This window comes from Salmo trutta, chromosome 40, assembly GCF_901001165.1.
Source record: "Salmo trutta chromosome 40, fSalTru1.1, whole genome shotgun sequence".
NCBI lineage: Eukaryota > Metazoa > Chordata > Actinopteri > Salmoniformes > Salmonidae > Salmo > Salmo trutta.
In genome coordinates, this window is record NC_042996.1 from 8,601,638 (window position 1) to 8,623,649 (window position 22,012).

Sequence of the window (22,012 nt, forward strand, 5' to 3'; positions counted from 1 at the left end):
TATCATTTTAAAGGATAGAATGAACGTTTAATTCCTAAATCAGGCTGAGCTACACTATAGCCTATTGATAAGGGACTCATGCAGAATACTCTTTACAATTGTAATGATAATGACATATTGGTGTTTCATGAATGGTTGTCCTACTTGCTCTGGGCTAGACTATAGCCCACGAAAAGATTGTGTGTGTGAATGCAATGAACACTGTCCCCTTCATGGGTGGTTTGAGTGAATGAATGCGAGTGTAGTGGTGACTGGTGATAGAGGAGAAGACAGATTGACCTCTTCCGCGTTTTCCTGGAGTTGTATCCTCATTACCCAGGAGGCTACTTTATCATTGCACGTGTATGTCTACGTTTGTATGTCTACCCCCTCTCCGCCTTATTACAGAGTGAGGGGAGGAAAAACATAAAGTAAATTTATACAACAATCCCCCGCCTCTTCTCCCCATCTCTCCTACAGTAGGCTACTTGTACCACATTTAGGCTACACTTCCTCATGTTCTGTGGCGCCGGGCTGCTGCTGACCGGCTCCAACCATGTCCGTAGAGAATTTAGCCGCCGGCGACAATGACGTGACCGCAGACAAACGAACAGGTACTGGTATACCTATTTGTACCGCGTTCAAGACAACTCGGAAACTCGTAAACTGAGCTCCAGATTGAAAAGGATCAGATTCAACCAATAGGAAACTCTACGCAAAAACCGTACGCAAATTTTCACTTGGAGGTTCTGATCTTTCCGAGTTGTCTTGAAAGCACCACGTGTGAGTTTTCTAGGCTATGAGGTGATAATAGTTTATTGTAGTCGATGCTATACGCCGGGTGGGATTGAGGGGAGCTGTTTCCATGTCTTTCGCTTTGAAAAACAATTCTGGTTCTCCCCCAAAATGTAGGTCAGTAGATCAGTGGAGCAAACGCACACTCGAGGAAGTCCTGGGACGCGCCCGTGGAAGTTTAATCATTTTGGCTATATTTGTGGCATTCTACCATGTTATTTCGCAGGTAGGAGTTGGCGTGATTTCATTAGAATATGTGCATGGTGGAATTGTATTTACGGTAAACCTTGTGTAAAATAGATCTTCTGTTCATGCCTTTGGTAATTTTGCCTAGACTAATAATCTATGTCGGTTAGCCAGTTAATCAAATAAAATGGCACCAATCACGAAATGTATGCTTGGATTAAGTTTGCACCATATCCTGTTCAGTCGCACGTATAGCCTAAATTGTGTTTTATATATGTGTTTGGGTAGCCTAAAGTCATATCCTAGCCTACGTGTTTCGATAGTTGTTGAATTTCAATGTATCGCGGCAAATTTGTACTTTTGGTGACGAGAATTTCCCATGTCTAAAGCATTCTGATGCATTGCCACATGTTCGTAATTTGATCTCCATGACCCCATTGTGATTCTGGCGATGCATGGTAAAATGTTAAAGAATATTTTCAATAAGTGGGTTATGAAACAGTTTCCAAATTCTCATTGGATTTATTAGAACGCAGCCCAAAACAATTATTATTCATTCCCGAACGTGCAAGCTAGGCTAATATGCTGCATGCATGCCTAATAACACAATTTCCCATTCTGTAATTTGCCCATAACATCCAATAATGTACGTGTTATGAATGTAGTTGAATATGGTCACTCAGGTCGCTCCTTTGAAAAGAATACCTATTTGCAGCATAAAACATTTTTAAAAATGTATAGGCCTGCCTGGCACATTTTAATTGAGCCTATATGCTACGTCAAATAGGCTAGCTGCGCTTTGTCCAATATGTAACTTGTTTAGGCTATGTAGGCCTGTGTTCAGTTATTTTGTAAAACATCAGAGCCTATAACTTGATATAACTATTCAACGCAAGCTGCACGTGAGCGTTTGGACTCTTATATAAGAGGTAAACTGTAGGTCAATCAAGCTGCAACACTTGGGATTTTTTTTATCTTGCCTCTAGTCTTTATGCATTACCATCATACCCCAATATCATGTCCTGGGTTGGTTTATATAGGACTATAGTTTCACGTTAACAATATGAAATGCAAAGGGACACACTAAGTAAATATGGTGTGACTTTCCTTTATCAATAACAACATTATCCTTGTTGGGAGACTACTCACAGTCTTGCTCTGGACATTGGTTGACAATTCTTAATGGTGTTGTAGGCTTATCACCCAATTACTGTAACAATATTTATTTCTTTATTCCTGACCTTAATAATTATTGAACTTAAAGTAGTACCAGACCTAAAGGTGTTCTAGGATGACAAACGTTACACAGGAATGGATAAAGAGAATGGACAGAGGAAATAATGTATTACATAGCGCTCTGTTAGGCAGCCAATTGTTAAAACCATATTGCCAACAGTCAACTGTACTTCACCTGAATCGCATAGATTCCCCCATTACAAGATGTATTCCCTCTGTTTTGTATATTGAATAAACAAAATGTATTCTACTGTCAGCCCTCTTTCTTAGTATTGTACCTCATCTCATGTATGCATGTGTCCAACATTTTGCCATTTTGCCTGGCCCCTAGTAGTATTCAAAACCAATGCAGAGGTTGGTGTGGGGGTGGAGCGATTCCTGTGGGGAGGCTGGGGAGGCAGGTAGCCTAGTGGTTAGAGCGTTGGACTAGTAACCGAAAGGTTGCAAGATCGAATCCCCAAGCTGAAAAGGTAAAAATCTGCTGTTCTGTTCCTGAACAAGGCAGTTAACCTGCTGTCATTGGAAATAAGAATTTGTTCTTAACTGACTTGCCTAGTTAAATAAATTAATGATTAACTCATTCTAGGCTTTTACATGTAAGATTGATGAGTTTGTGCAGGACAACTTCACTGGAACCTCCCTTTTTCCATGGTGGGGTTATGATGGGGAGATGAGAATGAAGTGCATAATGTAAACCTGGACACTAATAACTACCCTATCGGGTGTCTACAATTTTCTATGAGTATAATATAGAATTTGAACGGAGAAAGATGTGTGTAATGTAAATAAGGGTACTTATACTAATTACTAGCATATCAGGTGATAAACTACATGCGTTTTTTTCAGTGAATATAATAGGGAATCTGAACTCGGATACTCACCAATACTGCCTTAACTATATACTGCCATAACTTCATGCTGCCTTAACTATATACTGCCATAACTTCATGCTGCCTTAACTATATACTGCCATAACTTCATAATGTCATACTGCTTTAACTAGATACTGCCATAATGTCATACTGCCATAACGTCATACTGCTGTGCTGTCTAATCCATTTTTAGACATGGATGTTCTAGTTTTACCATAGACCCTTTTGACACACTGGGGTTATTGTGTGAGAGCGAGTTTTTGTGTGAGGGCGGCAGGTGAGTAGTGAGGGATAGGGGAGGTTTATTATGAGGCACCAGCCACAGGAAGCTCATTAGATGAGGGAGAGTCCTTTTGAAGGTCCATTCATTTATATGGGCTGTGACTGCCAGGGTCTTCATCATTATCATCATCAGCTGAAGACTTGGTCCAATGGTGTAGTGCGATCCTCGCCACATTTATCCAGCCAGGAGAGAGCATCATCCATGGAAGGTTCAGCGGCTGCATTATCGAGCTCCAATGCAGAGGCTTCTCCCTCCGTCACATAGGCCTCACTTGCCATACAGTCATCTCTTAGGAAGCCAGGTGTAATTTAGTGTATCATTCAAGGTGATTCACTTGACCTGGTTTCTGCACCACCCACTCATGTCCTGCACAACCAGGGAACTTGTTGATGTCTGGTTCCCAGTTGTCAGTGAGTTCGCGTTTCCCTCTGCATCTCCTATTAGCGACAAGAACTGGATCAACATTTAAAAAGAATACTGTCCATTTTTTCTTTCAGTGAACAGAAATTAGTTTCTGCTTGTATCCCATCCCCCCAAGACACACACACCTTAAGGGGTTGGAAGCACACTGAGCATATAAGGGTTAACTGTCTTGCTCAAAGGCACAACAGCAGGAGATGACATGGAGAGAGGCTGGCCTAGCCAGCAAATGACTGCTGCGTATTTACGAGGGGTTGCTCCGGTCCCTTGATGAACTTTGATCCGAAGTAGGTCAACCAAATGAATGTGTAGCACAACCATTTCCCCACATAACTACCTAATTGTATTTGATATGACATTGTCTTCCCCTTTAGTTAGTTACTGCAAAATAGGGATCTCCACTCTTCCCTTTACAATTTTGTTGGACTTAATGACATTTATGATGTTCTAATTTATATCAATTTTCAGTTAATAAATGTTAATGTATCAAAGCATTCTAAATTTACCTCAACCCTGAGCTACTCGCTGTCTTTGTCAAACATCCAAAAGCCACAATGTTTCTACTTGATTGGGCAACAAACTTTGTCAGATTTGTCTTAACTATTTTCATGAAAATGGAATAATAAATAAATGGAGATTTACCCTACATGATGATACAACTAAAGAATTAGCACAATTATTAAAATTACCGTAGTTCCACTACCATCTCTCTACCTGTGGAATATTTCCGCTTGTTTTGCATTTATGCTACTACAGTTTCTCATGCTTGGTGAGATGCCTGCAGGAAAAGGAAGAGAGGGAGGGCAGGGATGGAATCTTATCTGTATTCCACCTCAATGTCAGAAATTACCCCAAAATTCCTAGACAGCCTAGGAATTTTCATTAACCATTATTTGTAAAAAAAAAATGTTTTTTTAAAGTGTTAGATTAGAAGCATTAGAATCCCAAAACATCTTCCCCCTTTTAAACAATATTTCAAATAAAATGTCACAGCTTAAAGTAGAATGGGGAGTCAGTCGTGCAGGAAGTAGGTCAATGTTACAGCATTATATAAGCAGTGAGGTAAGGCGATAGCTGAAACCATCACGTCCCACATGCTGGGGGAAAACTGGGATAAAGCCAGTTAGACGCCCTCTTATGGTGACTTTTACTGGGCACATGGAAACTCACCACGTGCTGCGTGACAGCCGGGAGAAACTCTGTGCCAGAGGTTGGTGTCTGGTAGGCTGATTTAGGTTGAAGAGTTCATTCACCTCACCTGCCAGGTTTATGGCTTTCAAGATGATCAGTTACAAGATGTAAGGCCATTTCCAGTTAGCTGAACTTAAAACTAATTTATACTGAGGAACATTTGTCAATGGGCTTACAATTGAGAGTTTATTTACAGTCCTCTCAAGTGGATGTTAGTTAGTGCATACATGCTTATCATGTGACTGATCAACACAACAACATTTATATTTATAAGACGGTTTAAAAGTATTTTTATTTTGAAACTTTTTACACAATATTTTGCACACCCAGGCAGCTTGTAGTGATACAACGTTCCAACCATGTGTATGGGATGCTTGAGGTCAACATCCATTGAGTTGGTATTTGTGCCATCTTCTGGGGAAAGCAAGTAACTGCATTCATTCGTTATTTTATTTTCTCAGTCCTCAGTTGAGGGTTTCAGTTGAGTATCGGGGATATGTGAATGTTCTTCATGGAGGTTTTCAACATTGGCAAATATAAAAAAATCTGGGGAATTAAACAAAACACCAACTCATTTTGTCTCTAGGCCTCCGTAATAGTGTCAGTGCTACAATAATGCATCGATTTGACCGTGGGTGAATTACAAATTATGAGAAATCAAAACTAATGTGTCAGTTTTGTATGGTTCTTGTGCCTGTGGTTTAGGACCCTTGCAGTTAGGAGAAACCAATAGCCTTCCTGTTTCTCGGCCTGACGTCATATCTCCCCACAAGGCAGGAGCCATGCCAATCCAAGAGCTGTCTAGGAAACGGAAGGGGGATCTTGACAACAGGTAAGAGCAGAGAGACCTCACCTTTCATAAAGCAGCATAAAAAGAACAACATTCTTATTTTTGTCTCTTACCCGATGGACTTATATTTTGTGTTCTCTATGTCTTGCAGGGAAAATGGTGATGCTCAAATGGAGGAGCAACAGAGCAGGTATTTGAAGATTCTTTAGCAATGATTTTTATTTCAGCACTAATCTTGGCAAGATCTCTCAGGGCCAGACCAAGTGTTGAAAGGAATCATTTTAAATAATCATATATATTTCCAATTCAGATCGGAAGACGATGATCAACAGGTGAAAATAAAATGCTTCAGGTAAGAGCCTGGCATACATATTAATTTGCTATATTGAAAGGGAGTTAAAGGCCCAATGTAGCTGTTTAAAAAAAACTCAATATAAAATCACTTCTGGGTAACAATTAAGTACCTTACTTTGACTGTTTTCAATCAACATGGTCAAAAAGAAACAAAAATAGCTTCTTAGCAAGAGCAGTTTCTCGAGCAAGAATTTCGCTAGGACTGTCTGAGAGTGGTCCAGGGGAAAACTGAAAACTAGCTGTTTGGCAGATTCACCAGGCAGGCCAAAACTCCATCCCACCAAAACTGGCTGAAATTTCAGGCTGTCATTTCAAACAACTCTTACACTAAAAGGGTATTATCATCATTTTCACAATTTCACAGTATTATTCCAACTTCATGTTGTGGAAATATATATAAAACACAGGAAAATCACATTTTTGACTGCACTGGCTTTAACAAACAGGAGGATACTTTAATATTATATATGACGTAATACTACAGTATTAGTAATACTAATACTAATACTGAAGCTGGTGGTACGCTGCGAGCGACCACATTAACGTAACGCCAATAATAACAATAACACACACCCTTTCATGTGTTGTTGCTTTTATAAGTGATATCATGCTGACTTGATCGCAACCCATCACACACCTGTATACTTAAGTGTGTGAGATATGTGTGAGAGAGACAAATAAGTGTATTTGTGCCCTCACTCACAGGGAGCCACACAGCCAAATTGAAAAGCGGCGGAGGGACAAAATGAACACCCTTATCGACGAGCTGTCAGCCATTATCCCCTCCTGGAACCCCATGGCCAGAAAGCTTGACAAACTCACGGTTCTGCGAATGGCTGTGCAGCATCTCAAAGCCCTGAAAGGTAGGCCTCATCATCCCAAAACTGCCCCTACAATACGGTATCACACCAGGCAATCTGTGCAGCACCACACATCTCTTTAAGGTAGATCTCATGAAGCTATACTAATGCAGTAAGAGCCTAGGACACATTGTGGCGGCAAAATACACAGCTGTACACAAATAGCTTGGTTCATTGCTATATAGATATATAGATTGAATATTTCTATATATTTTTTAACTCAAGTTATGATAGAAATGTTGAGCTCCTAAGGGACAGGTACAACACAGACTAACAGCTCAATGCTGTGTTCGTCTCGTCAGCTGGTGCCAGCAGTTCCTTTACTGACGTTAACTACAAACGCAAGCCTTCGTTTCTACCTCAGGATGATCTCAAGCACCTGGTGCTCACGGTAGGCCGCCCTTCATTCTGTCTCAATCTCTTTCTCCAATCAACCAAGATCAATCCCATTTGGTTTTGTGGCAGCAGTCACAACAGTGGGTAGGATTATGTGGTGTGTCAATTTACAGTTTTTGTGTGTTGAGTCTGCTAGGCTCCAAAAATAGCTGATCATTTTGGTATTGATATGGGAAATATAATATTAACCAATAGTATAGTGACCTAGGGTTATTCCTTTATGATTACAATAATGAGGTGAAATCTACAATTGTGTGGTTTCTATTCTCAAAGTTCTGCATTTTATCCAAAGTTATGAGAGCGCGGTGGGCATGTTTCTTCTTCAGACTTTAAGTCTACACTTTATTTTATGGACAGTAACACAGGTATACCCTCTGGGTTTGCTACAGTATTTTTCCATTCAGTCACTAACTAACTTTACTCTGGAAAATCCCTAATTAGAAAAGATGTGTCAACCGCTCAATTCCATGTAGAATGAAATCATATAGAAATAGCCAGTTCTTTCCCCTCGCTTGCAGTGTTCTGTTGTATAACCTTTGCCAGCTCTGATCTCCCACAAGTGTGCATGTTTGTCACACAGAGTCTGCCATTTTAGAGTAAACAGAGAGAGTGGATACACACTGATGGTTTCAAAGTACTGTAGCAGTGTCAGTGTTTTCATGGACCCAGATTGAAATATATTGAGGTCGTGCCGTGTCTCATTTCCCCAGGCTGCAGATGGGTTCCTGTTCGTGGTGAGTTGTGACAGGGGGAAGATCCTCTTTACCTCAGAATCCATCTCCAAGTTCCTCAACTACAGTCGGGTCAGTGAACTGGTTATACTTAAGCAATAAAGCCCGAGCGGGTGTGGTATACGGTCTGATATAGCACGGCTTTTAGCCAATCAGCTTTCAGGGCTCGACCCACCCAGTTTATAATATACAATAAGCAGGTCTGGCAGTCTTAATTTACTACTTCATTCTAAATTGAGCTAATTATTGCGGTGGATTCCAATAATGTCACTATCACTCAATCCTATCTATTATCCACTTAAATACTCTCAATGACAACTTTAGGAAGAGGTCATTACTTAACAGTGCTATGCCATTCAGTTAGTTCCATGGTTTGGTTTTCTTTGGCCATTTGTAACAGGCACCCTATGCCCCTACCACTCCCATTGATTGTTAGCTAGTGGTGGCTAAAGTTAGCTGATGTTTGTAGTGGCTATCTAAAGAAAGCTGAACCATGGATTATATATTCTCCTGGCCCACAGACTACTTACAGGGTGAGGAACTATCTAACAGGAAATTGTAAAATATTGAAATTCCCTTTTAATACCTTATAATTTCTGTACCATAGTAAAGTTATACCTGAATCTGTTTCATGCTTTATATTGTGGAGGTGATGCTTGAAGTGGAGACCGGATGTTTAACCAGAAAGTTCAGGTGGTTCTGAAGTGGGGGATCTGAATCAGTTGTTTCCCCTAGTTCAGAAGTTTAGTTGGCTAGCTAGCTAGCTCACACAAGATTTGGTTCCGGGTTCTGAGATGAATAGTTTGGTTCTGATAATTAAAGTGCTGTTTTTGTTTACAGTTGGAACTAATTGGACAGAGTCTTTTTGATTATGTCCACCCGAAGGACATTAGTAAAGTGAAAGAGCAGCTGTCAGCCTCAGGATTATACCCTCGCGAACGGCTCATAGATGCCAAAAGTAAGTCTGCAAAGACTTTATTTAAATGTATCTGTTGCTGGGATTTTCATATCTATTTCTCTGTGTTTTGTTTGTGTCTTGTTGAGATGCAGTTAAAGCTATGTCACCACTATAACGGTATTACTTTAAAGAAAGTTGCAGCTTTTATCTCAGTTCTATTAGCACAGGGGAAAGAGCAGAGAGCCTGGGATCTGTTTGTTCTTGCTTTACTGGTTTCCACTTTGCCCTCGTTCACTTTTGAGGTCACAGATTCTTTATTTTTATGTTCTGTCTTCAATGTCTTTTTTTATATTATAAATATAATATGATGTTGTTGGATCATAGGCTCTCCCGGTTTTTTAGCAGGGTTACAGGTGCAGGACCGTCCTGTGGGAGCAGTTCATCTGTGTACAGGGGCACGGCGCTCCTTCTTCTGCCGCATGAAGCACAGCAGAACAGTTATGAAGACAGAAGACAAAACCATCCAGCCCAGCAGCTCCAAGAAAAAGGGTGAGAGAGCCATGCAGAGAGAACTTCACTAAATACATCGTATGAGCAGAGAGAAACGTGGTGGTCATCAACCCAGAAGCACAATGAATTTTTCTTGATTCCACCTCACTGAGGTTAGCCCTGATAGGGTCTTGATTGGAATTGCCTATGGGGGTTAAGTGTAAACACGAGTTTTATGTACACTGTCTCCCCCTGCAGAGTCTCAACGATACTGCACTGTCCATTGCACTGGTTACATGCGGAGTTGGCCCTCCACCCAGCTGGATGCTGAGAGCGACGATAACGAGTCCTCCCATCTGTCTTGCCTGGTCGCTGTGTGCCGCGTTCACCCTAACAATGTCTGTCAGCCCTCACGAGAGGTCAAGGTCAAACCCACCCAGTTTGTCACTCGCTTTGCAATTGACGGCAAGTTCACCTTCGTGGACCAACAGTAAGTTGTGCCTCTTATCCCCTCCACAAACCGTTTTGCGATTTTCGCTCATTATTAAATATTCTTGGCAAGTGTTGGCTTAATTTTGAACCAATATTGTTCATAAGGTGGCATTGTGGGCATAGCCTTCACGTGGTGAAAAACACTGGGAGGAAAATAAAACTGAATCTATACCCTGTGAAAGTAACCGCCCCTTTCGATTTACTTCTGGATCAAGTCCGTGAGCAGGCTTCACAATTATATAATCAAATCCGTAATATATACAGTATATACAGTTATATTTGTTTTTACAGAGCTTTTGCACTTAAGACCATTGCGCTACGTTTTTGCCCATTGAAGACCATTCAAAAAGCCTACAAAAGTTAAAAAACTACAAGGCTGAGGGGCAGTCACTTCCTGGTAACTTTCATAGCGTATTGTTCTCAGAGTTTTGTTCAGATTCGATCTCTTTCAGTTGAGTATGTTTTGATACATACTGTAATGTTAGCCAAGGCTACGGTAAGTTAAATTGGCCTTGGTTAACATTACAGTTATATCCTGGGTAACCCAACCTGTGCTTGTATTAACAGCGAAAGAAAGAAACAAATAAAGAGAAAAGCAATGACGTTGGTTAAGGCAGGCCTGGCAGGCAGTCATCTTGGATAGGGTTTGCCATGGCACCCCCTACCCATACCACAGTGGCTGTAAGTGTAATGGGGTTACCCCAAGTTTTCCGGCAACTGGTCTGAATGCATTCCAAATGAGACAATATGCCCCTTGAAGAGATGACTGTACTGATTATTTCAAGAGATGGCAACAGTACAATACTAATACTATTGGTTTGAAATACAGATTATAAGTTGACATTTTTTTACTTGGAACATTGTGTTGGAAATATAAATATTTTTAAATATTTTTATATATAGTAAGCATGTCAAGATAAAGACTTACTTATCGATGGTCAAATAGGCAGCTCCATTTCACAACAGTAGCCCTTTCACGTATGTGAATTTGTTATTGTGACCCAGGCTGTCCTAAAATGTAACACTAGTGGTGAGATCTTCTGACCAACAGCAGAGAGTGCATTGAAGGCATCAGTCCAGTTTGATTTACAGTTGAAGTCGGAAGTTTACATACGCCTTAGCCAACTACATTTAAACTCAGTTTCACAATTCCTGACAATTAATCCTAGTAAAAATTCCCTGTCTTAGGTCAGTTAGGATCACCACTTTATTTTAAGAATGTGAAATGTCAGAATAATAGTAGAGAATGATTTATTTCAGCTTTTATTTTTTTTCATCACATTCTCAGTGGGTTAGAAGTTTACATACACTCAATTAGTATTTGGTAGCATTGCCTTTAAATTGGTTAGCTTGGGTCAAATATTTCAGGTAGCCTTCCACAAGCTTCCCACAATAAGTTGGGTGAATTTTGGCCCATTCCTCCTGAGAGAGTTGGTGTAACTGAGTCAGGTTTGTAGGCCTCCTTGCTCGCACATGCTTTTTCAGTTCTGCCCACCAATTTTCTATAGGATTGAGTTCCGGGCTTTGTGATGGCCACTCCAAGACCTTGACTTTGTTGTCCTTAAGCCATTTTTCCACAACTTTGGAAGTATGCTTGGGGCCATTGTCAATTTGGAAGACCCATTTGCGACCAAGATTTAACTTCCTGACTGATGTCTTGAGATGTTGCTTCAATATATCCACATGCACCAGTCCCTCCTGCAGCAAAGCACCCCCACAACATGATGCTGCCACCCCCGTACTTCACGGTTGGGATGGTGTTCTTCGGCTTGCGAGGCTCCCCCTTTTTCCTCCAAACATAACGATGGTAAATATGGCCAAACAGTTCTATTTTTGTTTCATCAGACCAGAGGACATTTCTCCAAAAAGTACAATCTTTGTCCCCATGTGCCGTCTCCTTCCTGAGCGGTATGGCGGCTGCGGGGTCCCATGGTGTTTATACTTGCGTACTATTGTTTGTACAGATGAACGTGGTACCTTCAGGCGTTTTGAAATTTCTCCCAAGGATGAACCAGACTTGTGGTCTACAATTTGTTTTCTGAGGTTTTGGCAGATTTGTTTGATTTTCCCATGATGTCAAGCAAAGAGGCACTGAGTTTGAAGGTAGGCCTTGAAATACATCCACAGGTACACCTCCAATTGACTCAAATGATGTCAATTAGCCTATCAGAAGCTTCTTAAGCCATGACATCTTTTTCTGGAATTTTCCAAGCTGTTTAAAGGCTCAGTCAACTTAGTGTATGTAAACTTCTGACCCACTGGAATTGTGATACAGTGAATTATAAGTGAAATCATTTGTCTATTTTATTTTTGTTACTTTTGAGTGAGATTCTTTCTACTTTGGCATTTGATCCCAATTCAGAGAACAAGAACCCAGCTCACTTTACCGGGGTCAAATGTTTGACAATCATTCCATTTACTCTTTTCCATAGAAACAGAAAGGCTGCATCATGTATATTGATGGTTATAGTTAGTATTTATTATGCCATTCTGAAATGATGTACATAGTTAGAGCTGGTAAGTGGACAGAAGATATCAACCTGGTACTGTAGTTGGTTTATAGAGAATAACAGCCTCCTTGTATTCTATCCTTCAGAGCCACCACTGTTCTGGGCTACTTGCCACAGGAACTACTGGGGACGTCTTGTTATGAGTACTTCCACCAGGACAACCTGCAACACCTTGCAGAGACACACAGGAAAGGTAATGGAGAATAGTTTGGTTGTCTTTCGTATCTACATATGGGTGAGAACCATATCTTCTCCAGATGTGCAGGGTGCTCAAACAGATATTAATTATATTTCGGTTGCACTTTATTTCGGGTTACAGAAAATGACCAGGTTCTTACCTTTGTCGCAGGGTAAAATGGTAATTACACCATAATAACCTGTGCATTACTTGTTTTTTATTGGGGAGGGTGGGGGGGGATTCAAGCACATTTCAGTGATAGAAGTGCTGTTTTGTGTCTCAACAGTTCTCCGCAGTAAAGACAAGATTGAGACCAGAAGCTACAAGTTCAAAACAAAACATGGGTCCTTCGTCATGCTTCAAAGTCAGTGGTTTAGTTTTATAAACCCGTGGACCAAAGAAGTGGAGTTTATTGTGTCAACAAACCGAGTTTTGTAAGTGCCTTTTCACATTAGGTCTAGATTGTGGGTTGAACAATCTATAATGATATTCGGTAAAATACATTTAATTTAATAATCTGCTTTGAATCAAGACACAATTTCAGTCAAAATTGTCCCATTTTGGACCCAAAATGTAGCTGTTGTTCGAGAGTCCTCTGCGTTGTACTAATGACATCATACAAGGGATGTACAATGATTTGTTGTCTGTTCCCTCTCCACACAGGGGACCCGGTCACACAGAAGCTGAACAGCCAAGCAGCTCCAAGCTGTTGGACGGTAAGGAAAGGAATATTTGTCCTGGTCATTCTGGATATAGTTTGGGTGTGTGGACCGACCTCAGCTCACTGTCCTGACCCCTCGCTATGTTACAGAAGAGAGCAAACGTACTATCCTTATCCCTGGCATCTCCAATGGCATGGCCACTATGATCTACGCTGGCAGCATAGGGACCCAGATAGCAAACGAGCTCTTTGACTCCAACAGGTGTGTTGTGTGTATTATGGCATTATTTTACAATAGCATTGTTTTTACAGAGCTTTCTTTGACCACCAGGAGGAAGCTGGTACTTGTACAGTCAGCTTACATAGTTTTTTGTTTTATTGGCTCCTGAACATTTTGTTACATTAGTTCTGCTTTCTTCCACCGCCAAAATGTCTCTGTTGCATAGACGATGTCTCTGTGTCTGTGCAGGGTCAATTGTTCTCCGTCCAGTGGAACCTCCAGTCCCTTCTGTCCACCTCAGGACAGGTCTCCAATGGTCTCCTCTCATGCCAACGTGAGTTTCCTTACCTACCTCACCTCTCATCGTACTGTGTCTTTAGGGCCCCAGGCAGTAGTTCCATGTTGACAAAAAAAGATATGTTGTAAACTATTTTCATTACAGCATAAAGGGAGAGAGCATGGGTTTTTTTACATGCAGGTCTCAACCAAAACCACTGGAGGTCTCCCTATGAACTGTCAGAAGAATTTTATATCCCAATGATAATAACTAACTATCAATAAGCTTTGACCAATCCCCAAGGTTTGTAAGACACTGGGTTAAGAATAATTAGGCAAAGACTCAGCTTCTGCAAAAGGTTCGTACAGTTTATTCAGAGAACGTTCTAAAGTCCATAATACAAAGACATTCATTTTATAACTCACTCCCTACTTACGCACATACCTCCACACAAACAGTAGATGTCCTACACACATACATACACACGAACAGTAGGTGAGTTGTATCCCTCCCCAGAGTTCTCACCACTTGTCACGGTTGTCGTCAACGAAGGAGGACCAAAACGCAGCAGGTATGTGCAGGCTCATCTTGATTTTTAATAAATACAAAAATGAACACCAAAATAACAAAGAATGAATGATCGACAAAAAAAACAGTCTGGTAAGGCACAAGGCTAAACACAGAACAATCACCCACGAATCACAAACACAAACACACCCCAATATATGGGACTCTCAATCAAAGGCAAAGAGAAAACACCTGCCTTCAATTGAGAGTCCCAACCCCAATTAATCACCCATAGACATACACTCACTAGACTCCACATAGACATACATAAACCTAGACCATAAACCAAAACCCCGGAAATACTAAATCAAACACCCTTTAAACAAACACACCACCCTGAACCACATAAAACAAATACCCTCTGCCACGTCCTGACCAAACTACAATACTAATTAACCCTTATACTGGCCAGGACGTGACACCACTGTTAATCACTACCCAGCGCTGTCTGTTCCTTTCCCCCGAGATTAGAGGAACCTTGAGAGTTACTCCCTTTCTTCTCATAAGTTTCTCTAAGTTCTCGCTAGGTCGGGTCAAACACAGTCTAATTGTTCTCGCTATTTTCTTAGGCCCACTCATACACACATACATTTCTCTTCCTCACAGGTCTCTACTAAACCTTATGGGACTTACGTTTAGTACTTTAATTATTCATTATACATGCTACATAAACTACTACCGTAATTTCCATACTATAAGCCGCTACTTTTTTCCCACGCTTTGAACCTCGCGGCTTAAACAATGACGCGGCTAATATATGGATTTTTCCCGCTTTCAAAAAAAAAAAAACACATTCTGTGACGTGCTCAGTTTTTTAGCGGCATGAAGCTTTCATTAGACCAATGAAATTGCCGAACGGGTTAAGGTCAAACAACTTTTTTGTTTACTGTTTAGATTAAATCGAGCACGCTCAAACTTCCCATCATTCTGATTACGGTAGTCATTTTGTCACCCTCATCATGGCAAAGACACGGAGAAATGCATATGATGCAGCTTTCAAGTTGAAGGCGATTGATCTGGCTGTTGGAAAAGGAAATAGAGCTGCTGCACGGGAGCTTGGTCTGGAGCAATGACTTTCTTGGTAGGCTACTGTTTACTGCTAATTATTATTTTTTTGTTACAAGCCGTGTTTCGTTAAAGCCTATTTATTTTTGTTACAAGCCGTGTTTCGTTAAAGCCTATTTATTTTTGTTACAAGCCGTGTTTCGTTAAAGCCTGTATAAAGTTAATTTGTTTCAATGTACCGGTAGGCACCTGCGGCTTATAGACATGTGCTGCTTATTTATGTTCAAAATAATAATTTAAAAAAAATTCAGTGGGTGCGCTTATATTCAGGTGCGCTTAATAGTCCGGAAATTACGGTAATTACTAATTAGTTACGTTTCAGGGTAGAATTATTTAATCATTACATTTAAACATATAAATCCCTTATCAGAACACATGCCTTGCATAGACTACAAACTTTTAAACTGATTGTAATATTTTGATGTACTTTAACTTATCAATAACCAGGGTAAATATTACCCCTCTTAATAGGTGCGCTTGAAGAGTTTTCTAAATGGAACTTTGTATCAAAAAATCTATAAAGTAAAGATGTTATGTATTATTATGTACCCACTTCTCTTGCAGATGCCAAATGAGGAGGTGACTGACTCAGATACAGTGAGCAAGTCTGGATCAGAGTCTGCTTCAAAGGGGGCCACATACGCTGGCAGCAACACACATATGGACACAGGTAGTTACCATTCAAAATCCTATACAAAGTCATTTTTATTAAAAACACTTATTTCACCTTTATTTAACCAGGTAGGCCAGTTGAGAACAAGTTCTCATTTACAACTGTGACCTGGCCAAGATAAAGCCAAGCAGTCCAACACAAACAACACAGAGTTACACATGGGATAAAAAAAAATGTACAGTCAATAACACAATAGAAAAATCTATATACAGTGTGTGCAAATTTAGTAATACTAGGGATGTAAGGCAATAAATAGGCCATAGTGGTGAAATAATTACAATTTAGCAATTATACACTGGAGTGATAGATTGTGCAGAAGATGAATGTGCAAGTAGATATACTGGGGTGCAAAGGAGCAAAAAAACAAAAAAAAACAATATGGGGATGAGGTAGTTGGGTGGGCTATTTACAGATGGGCTGTGTACAGGTGCAATGATCGGTAAGCTGCTCTAACAGCTGATGTTGAAAGTTAGTGAGGGACATATAAGACTCCAGCTTCAGTGATTTTTGCAATTCGTTCCAGTCATTGGCAGCAGAGAACTGGAAGGAAAGGCGGCCAAACGAGGAGTTGGCTTTGGGGATGACCAGTGAAATATACTTGCTGGAGAGCCTGCTACGGGTGGGTGCTGCTATGGTGACCAGTGAGCTGAGATTAGGCCGGCTTTACCTAGCAAAAACTTATAGATAACCTGGATCCAGTCGGTTTGGCGACGAATATGAAGTGAGGGCCAGCCAACGAGAGCATACAGTTCGCAGTGGTGGGTAGTATATGGGGCTTTGGTGACAAAACGGATGGCACTGTGATAGACTACATCCAATTTGCTGATTAGAGTGTTGGAGGCTATTTTGTAAATGACATCGCCGAAGTCAAGGATCGGTAAGATAGTCAGTTTTACGAGGGTATGTTTGGCAGCATGAGTGAAGGATGCTTTGTTGCGAAATAGAAAGCCGATTCTAGATTTAATTTTGGATTGGAGATGTTTGATATGAGTCTGGAAGGAGAGTTTACAGTCTAGCCAGACACCTAGGTATTTGTAGTTGTCCACGTATTCTAAGTCAGAACCGTCCAGAGTAGTGATGCTAGTTGGGCGGGCAGGTGCGGGCAGTGATCGGTTGAAGAGCATGCATTTAGTTTTACTTGCATTTAAGAGCAATTGGAGGCCACGGAAGGAGTGTTGTATGGCATTGAAGCTCGTCTGGAGGTTTGTTAACACAGTGTCCAAAGAAGGGCGAATACAGAATGGTGTCATCTGCGTAGAGGTGGATCAGCGAATCACCAGCAGCAAGAGCGACATCATTGATGTATACAGAGAAGAGAGTTGGCCCGAGAATTGAACCCTGTGGCACCCCCATAGAGACTGCCAGAGGTCCGGACAACAGGCCCTCCGACTTGACACACTGAACTCTATCTGAGAAGTAGTTGGTGAACCAGGCGAGGCAGTCATTTGAGAAACCAAGTCTGTTGAGTCTGCCGATAAGAATGCGGTGATTGACAGTGTCGAAAGCCTTGGCCAGGTCGATGAAGAAGGCTGCACAGTATTGTCTTTTATTGATGGCGGTTATATCGTTTAGGGCCTTGAGTGTGGCTGAGGTGCACCCATGACTCGCTCGGAAACCAGATTGCAATCTTAGAAGCAATGCCTTTACATGATCTTTCATTTACCTAGACTGTAATCAATCAGACAGTTTTAAGTGTATGTTTGGGTTACTTAGTTATACTTAGAGTTATCCTTGGTTAGCATACAGTTGAAGTCGGAAGTTTACATACACTGAGGTTGGAGTCATTAAAACTAGTTTTTCAACCACTCCACAAATTTCTTGTTAACAAACTATAGTTTTGGCAAGTCGGTTAGGACATCTACTTTGTACGTGACACAAGTCATTTTTCCAACAATTGTTTACAGACAGATTATTTTACTAATAATTCACTGTATCACAATTCCAGTGCGTCAGAAATTTACATACATCAAGTTGACTGTGCCTTTAAACAGCTTGGAAAATTCCAGAAAATGATGTCATGGCTTTAGAAGCTTCTGATAGGCAAATTTACATCATTTGAGTCAATTGGAGGTGTACCTGTGGATGTATTTCAAGGCCTACCTTCAAACTCAGTGCCTCTTTGCTTGACATCATGGGAAAATCAAAAGAAATCAGCCAAGACCTCAGAAAAAAATGGTGGACCTCCACAAGTCTGGTTCATCCGTGGGAGCAATTTCCAAACGCCTGAAGGTACCACGTTCATCTGTACAAACAATAGTACGCAAATATAAACACCATGGGACCACGCAGCCGTCATACCACTCAGGAAGGAGACTGTTCTGTCTCCTAGAGATGAATGTACTTTGGTGCGAAAAGTGCAAATCAATCCCAGAACAACAGCAAAGGACCTTGTGAAGATGCTGGAGGAAACATGTACAAAAGGATCTGTACCCACAGTAAAACGAGTCCTATATCGACATAACCTGAAAGGCCGCTCAGCAAGGAAGAAGCCACTGTTCCAAAACTGCCATAAAAAAGCCAGACTACGGTTTGCAACTGCACATGGGGACAAAGATCGTACTTTTTGGAGAAATGTCCTCTGGTCTGATGAAACAAAAATAGAACTGTTTGGCCATAATGACCGTCGTTATGTTTGGAGGAAAAAGGGGGAGGCTTGCAAGCCGAAGAACACCATTCCAACCGTGAAACATGGGGGTGGCAGCATCATGTTGTAGAGATGCTTTACTACAGGAGGGACTGGTTCACTTCACAAAATAGATTGCATCATGAGGTAGGACAATTTTGTGGATATATTGAAGCAACATCTCAAGACATCCGTCAGGAAGTGAAAGCTTGGTCGCAAATGGGTCTTCCAAATGGATAATGACTCCAAGCATACTTTCAAAGTTGTGGCAAAATGGCTTAAGGACAACAAAGTCAATGTATTGGAGTGGCCATCACAAAGCCCTGACCTCAATCCCATAGAAAATGTGTGGGCAGAACTGAAAAAGAGTGTGTGAGCAAGGAGGCCTACAAACCTGATTCAGTTACATCAGCTCTGTCAGGAGGAATGGGCCAAAATTCACCCAACTTATTGTGGAAAGCTTGTGGAAGGCTACCTGAAACGTTTGACCCAAGTTAACCAATTTAAAGGCAATGCTACCAAATACTAATTGAGTGTATGTAAACTTCTGACCTACTGGGAATGTGATGAAAGAAATAAAAGCTGAAATAAATAATTTTCTACTATTATTCTGACGTTTCACATTCTTAAAATAAAGTGGTGATCCTAACTGACCTAAGACAGGGAATTTTTTTACGAGGATTAAATTAATTGTGAAAAACAGAGTTTAAATATATTTGGCTAAGGTGTATGTAAACTTCCGACTTCAACTGTATGACTAACATAACTTTGTATATTGGTTGATTTTGATGACAGCCTGTTCTCCCCCAGGAGAGAGCTCCCAGATGGACCTGGACAGCATGGTGGGACCAGGCCTCGGTATCCTGAGCAACGATGAGGCTGCCATGGCCGTCATCATGAGCCTGCTGGAGACTGATGCCAACCTGGGGGACGCAGTAGACTTTGATAATATGCACTGGTCTCACTAGCAGAGATTCAAATGCCATGAATTCAGGAGAAGAACTGAGATTCCAATTCAAGAATTGAAAAATGATATTTATTCTTATCTACATTACTTCATTTATTTATTTAAGCATTTTCAAAGAGGATTTCAGTTCACTTCCAGAATTGAAATGGAATTGACCCCCAACTCCATCAGTCCTAAACTCTGTAGTTTTTGGTTAGACAAACTCCACCCAGGGACTATTTTCATGTGCTCCGCTACCAAGGAAACAGATTTATGTGCTTCTGAGGGACTTCTACAGCTCTCTGTAGAAGTTTCAGCAAGAGAAATCCAGCCTGCTCTAAAACCAGCAAACTCTTTGGTGGCTTACACAGATGGTTCAATTGGTGGGGAGTTTTTGATCAATGTTTCAATGTAACTGAATGTGTACTAAAACCCAAGTTTGCCTATATCTGGGGGCTCACAGATCGATAGCAGCTGGACCATAGTTTGGTACTCTTAGGGTTCCCGCTGGTGTGAAAGTGTTCATTTCAAATTCCAAGGGAGTGGACGGAGGCATAGGTTAATCAATTACAAAGTATATTAACTTTGAACACTGATCACTTGTGTGACTAACTTGAAATGAAACATTACAACTTTGTCTTCACTCAAATTGTCAGTGTCTGTTGTTACAAAGTGAAATTGTATATTGTTCTGTCTTTTTGCTCTTGCATTGTAGGCTTCTGTGTAGGTGAATCAATATTGCTGCCATGTCTATTGTAAAGACGGCGGCATACCTTTTTCTGAAGACACTCAGAGGTAGAGCTGCTTCTCTTGAAATGTTTTCATTTACACTGAAACAGAACACCCTGAAGATTCACCTTCAGGGATGTAATGGAGGCTAAACGCACAGAAACACTTTATTTTGTGAAAAGCATTTACACATTTATTATGCAACGTTGGTGTTAGCAATAGCGTGTGCGTTGCCTATCCTAGAGGAACACAATGGAAATAAGCTCTCAGGCTTTATGTTTTGTCCTCAATGGTTTTAAGTATCTGGTCTTCAACTTTTTAATGATCAAATGAAATAAAATACTCACTGCCCGTCACCACAACCAGCGTACAGCGCTTACCCACTTTAATTATTTACCACTACATCCCTGTGCATCTGCCTTATACAAACACATCCTAGTTTGTTTGAATGTGGAGGTGTGAAACTAATCCAGACAAGGAAAACAATGCTTGCAAACAACCTTTTGAACCTCACTTCAGCAAACTATTGGTCCCAGAACCAATCTCAATACCGTGGCTGCTTTTGCTATGAACAGAGCATTACTTTCTCTCTGTGTGAAGTTTGCACACCTTCCAAATACTAATAAGTGCTTGAAAATAAATGAAGTCTGTATTGTTGGAATTCAATCTAAATCCACTGTACATTTTGTTCTGCAATTGTGATTGCCACTTGAAGGACAAAAAGGAGAAGTATCAGTGAGCCCGTAAAGACTTGAATTGTAATGTCTGTGTGCACTCCTGCAGTGTTGATTATTATTACACTTTTTGGGTGAGGGAAGATCATGGCTTCATGTGCAAAGAATCAAGTAATCTAGTACAGAAAAGCAAATTAATAGGCTGCATGTGTATGGAGAGAAGACCAAGGCGCAGCGGGTATGTGGATACTCATATTCTTTAATGAAAAAACACGCAGAGCATCCACAGTGAAAAAACAATAAATGATACTCACGACAAGAACAGTTTTGCAGGCTATCAAACGCAGTGCAAAAACAACTACCCACAACCCCAAAGAAAAACACACACTACTATATAGGACTCCCAATCAAAGGCAACTCAACACACCTGCCTTCAATTGGGAGTCCAATCACCAACACAACACTTAACACACACAAAAACCCTGCCACATCCTGACCAAAACTAACACAATTACGCCCTCTGCTGGTCAGGACGTGACAGCATGTCAAACTTGGATATTCTTTGTCTCTGACAAATGCATCCACGCAATGCAATTAAACATTAAAAACAAATCTGAACCCATTAACAAAGTTGAATATGAAACGTATGTTTTTATCTTGAAAGTTTGTAAATGTCATTTATAGGCGTGACTTAAATATAGAAAATCTGGAAACTGCATTTCAACTCAGATGGAATATTAGAAAATATGTATGTGAATGCAATAGTTATCAAGTTTAATTGTTACTGGGAGTACTATGGTCCTTACACTACCCTCTTCCTTTAGAAAATGAGTCCCTCTGCTTCACTCTCACAAGTCCCTTGTGATGGGAAATCATTTTTATGACCTCTCAGCAGCGCTATCCCACTTCTGACACCC

At 40.7% G+C, this 22,012-nt stretch overlaps 1 protein-coding gene across 5 annotated transcripts; it reads left to right on the plus strand.

Moving 5' to 3' along the window:
- The first annotated feature begins 214 nt into the window (after positions 1-214).
- LOC115180204 (aryl hydrocarbon receptor nuclear translocator-like protein 2) lies at positions 215-20,784 on the plus strand. 5 transcript variants are annotated; one of them, XM_029742103.1, is made up of 18 exons: positions 488-593; positions 892-1,000; positions 5,668-5,794; positions 5,904-5,942; positions 6,063-6,104; positions 6,812-6,969; positions 7,269-7,357; positions 8,073-8,165; positions 8,934-9,051; positions 9,394-9,540; positions 9,739-9,970; positions 12,569-12,675; positions 12,947-13,094; positions 13,324-13,376; positions 13,472-13,583; positions 13,791-13,875; positions 16,015-16,120; positions 19,542-20,784. In XM_029742103.1, exons 3-18 carry the CDS (start codon positions 5,745-5,747, stop codon positions 19,712-19,714), a joined length of 1,752 nt encoding a protein of 583 aa, XP_029597963.1. In that variant the 5' UTR covers positions 488-593; positions 892-1,000; positions 5,668-5,744; the 3' UTR covers positions 19,715-20,784. The 5 variants fall into 5 exon arrangements, with proteins under 5 accessions (XP_029597961.1, XP_029597960.1, XP_029597962.1 ...); XM_029742104.1 differs by lacking the exon at positions 488-593 and adding an exon at positions 612-762; XM_029742101.1 differs by lacking the exon at positions 892-1,000 and having other exon boundaries at positions 215-593; positions 9,397-9,540.
- The last annotated feature ends 1,228 nt before the right edge of the window (positions 20,785-22,012 follow it).

What these genes read in the sequence shown, in the direction of transcription:
- LOC115180204 (XM_029742100.1), top strand. Translation starts at nt 536, where the DNA reads ATGTCCGTAGAGAATTTAGCCGCCGGCGACAATGACGTGACCGCAGAC. An exon ending in AAGGGGGATCTTGACAACAG is followed by an intron (nt 5,795 to 5,903) that starts GTAAGAGCAGAG and finishes TATGTCTTGCAG; the next exon opens with GGAAAATGGTGATGCTCAAA. An exon ending in CAACACACATATGGACACAG is followed by an intron (nt 16,121 to 19,541) that starts GTAGTTACCATT and finishes TTTTGATGACAG; the next exon opens with CCTGTTCTCCCCCAGGAGAG.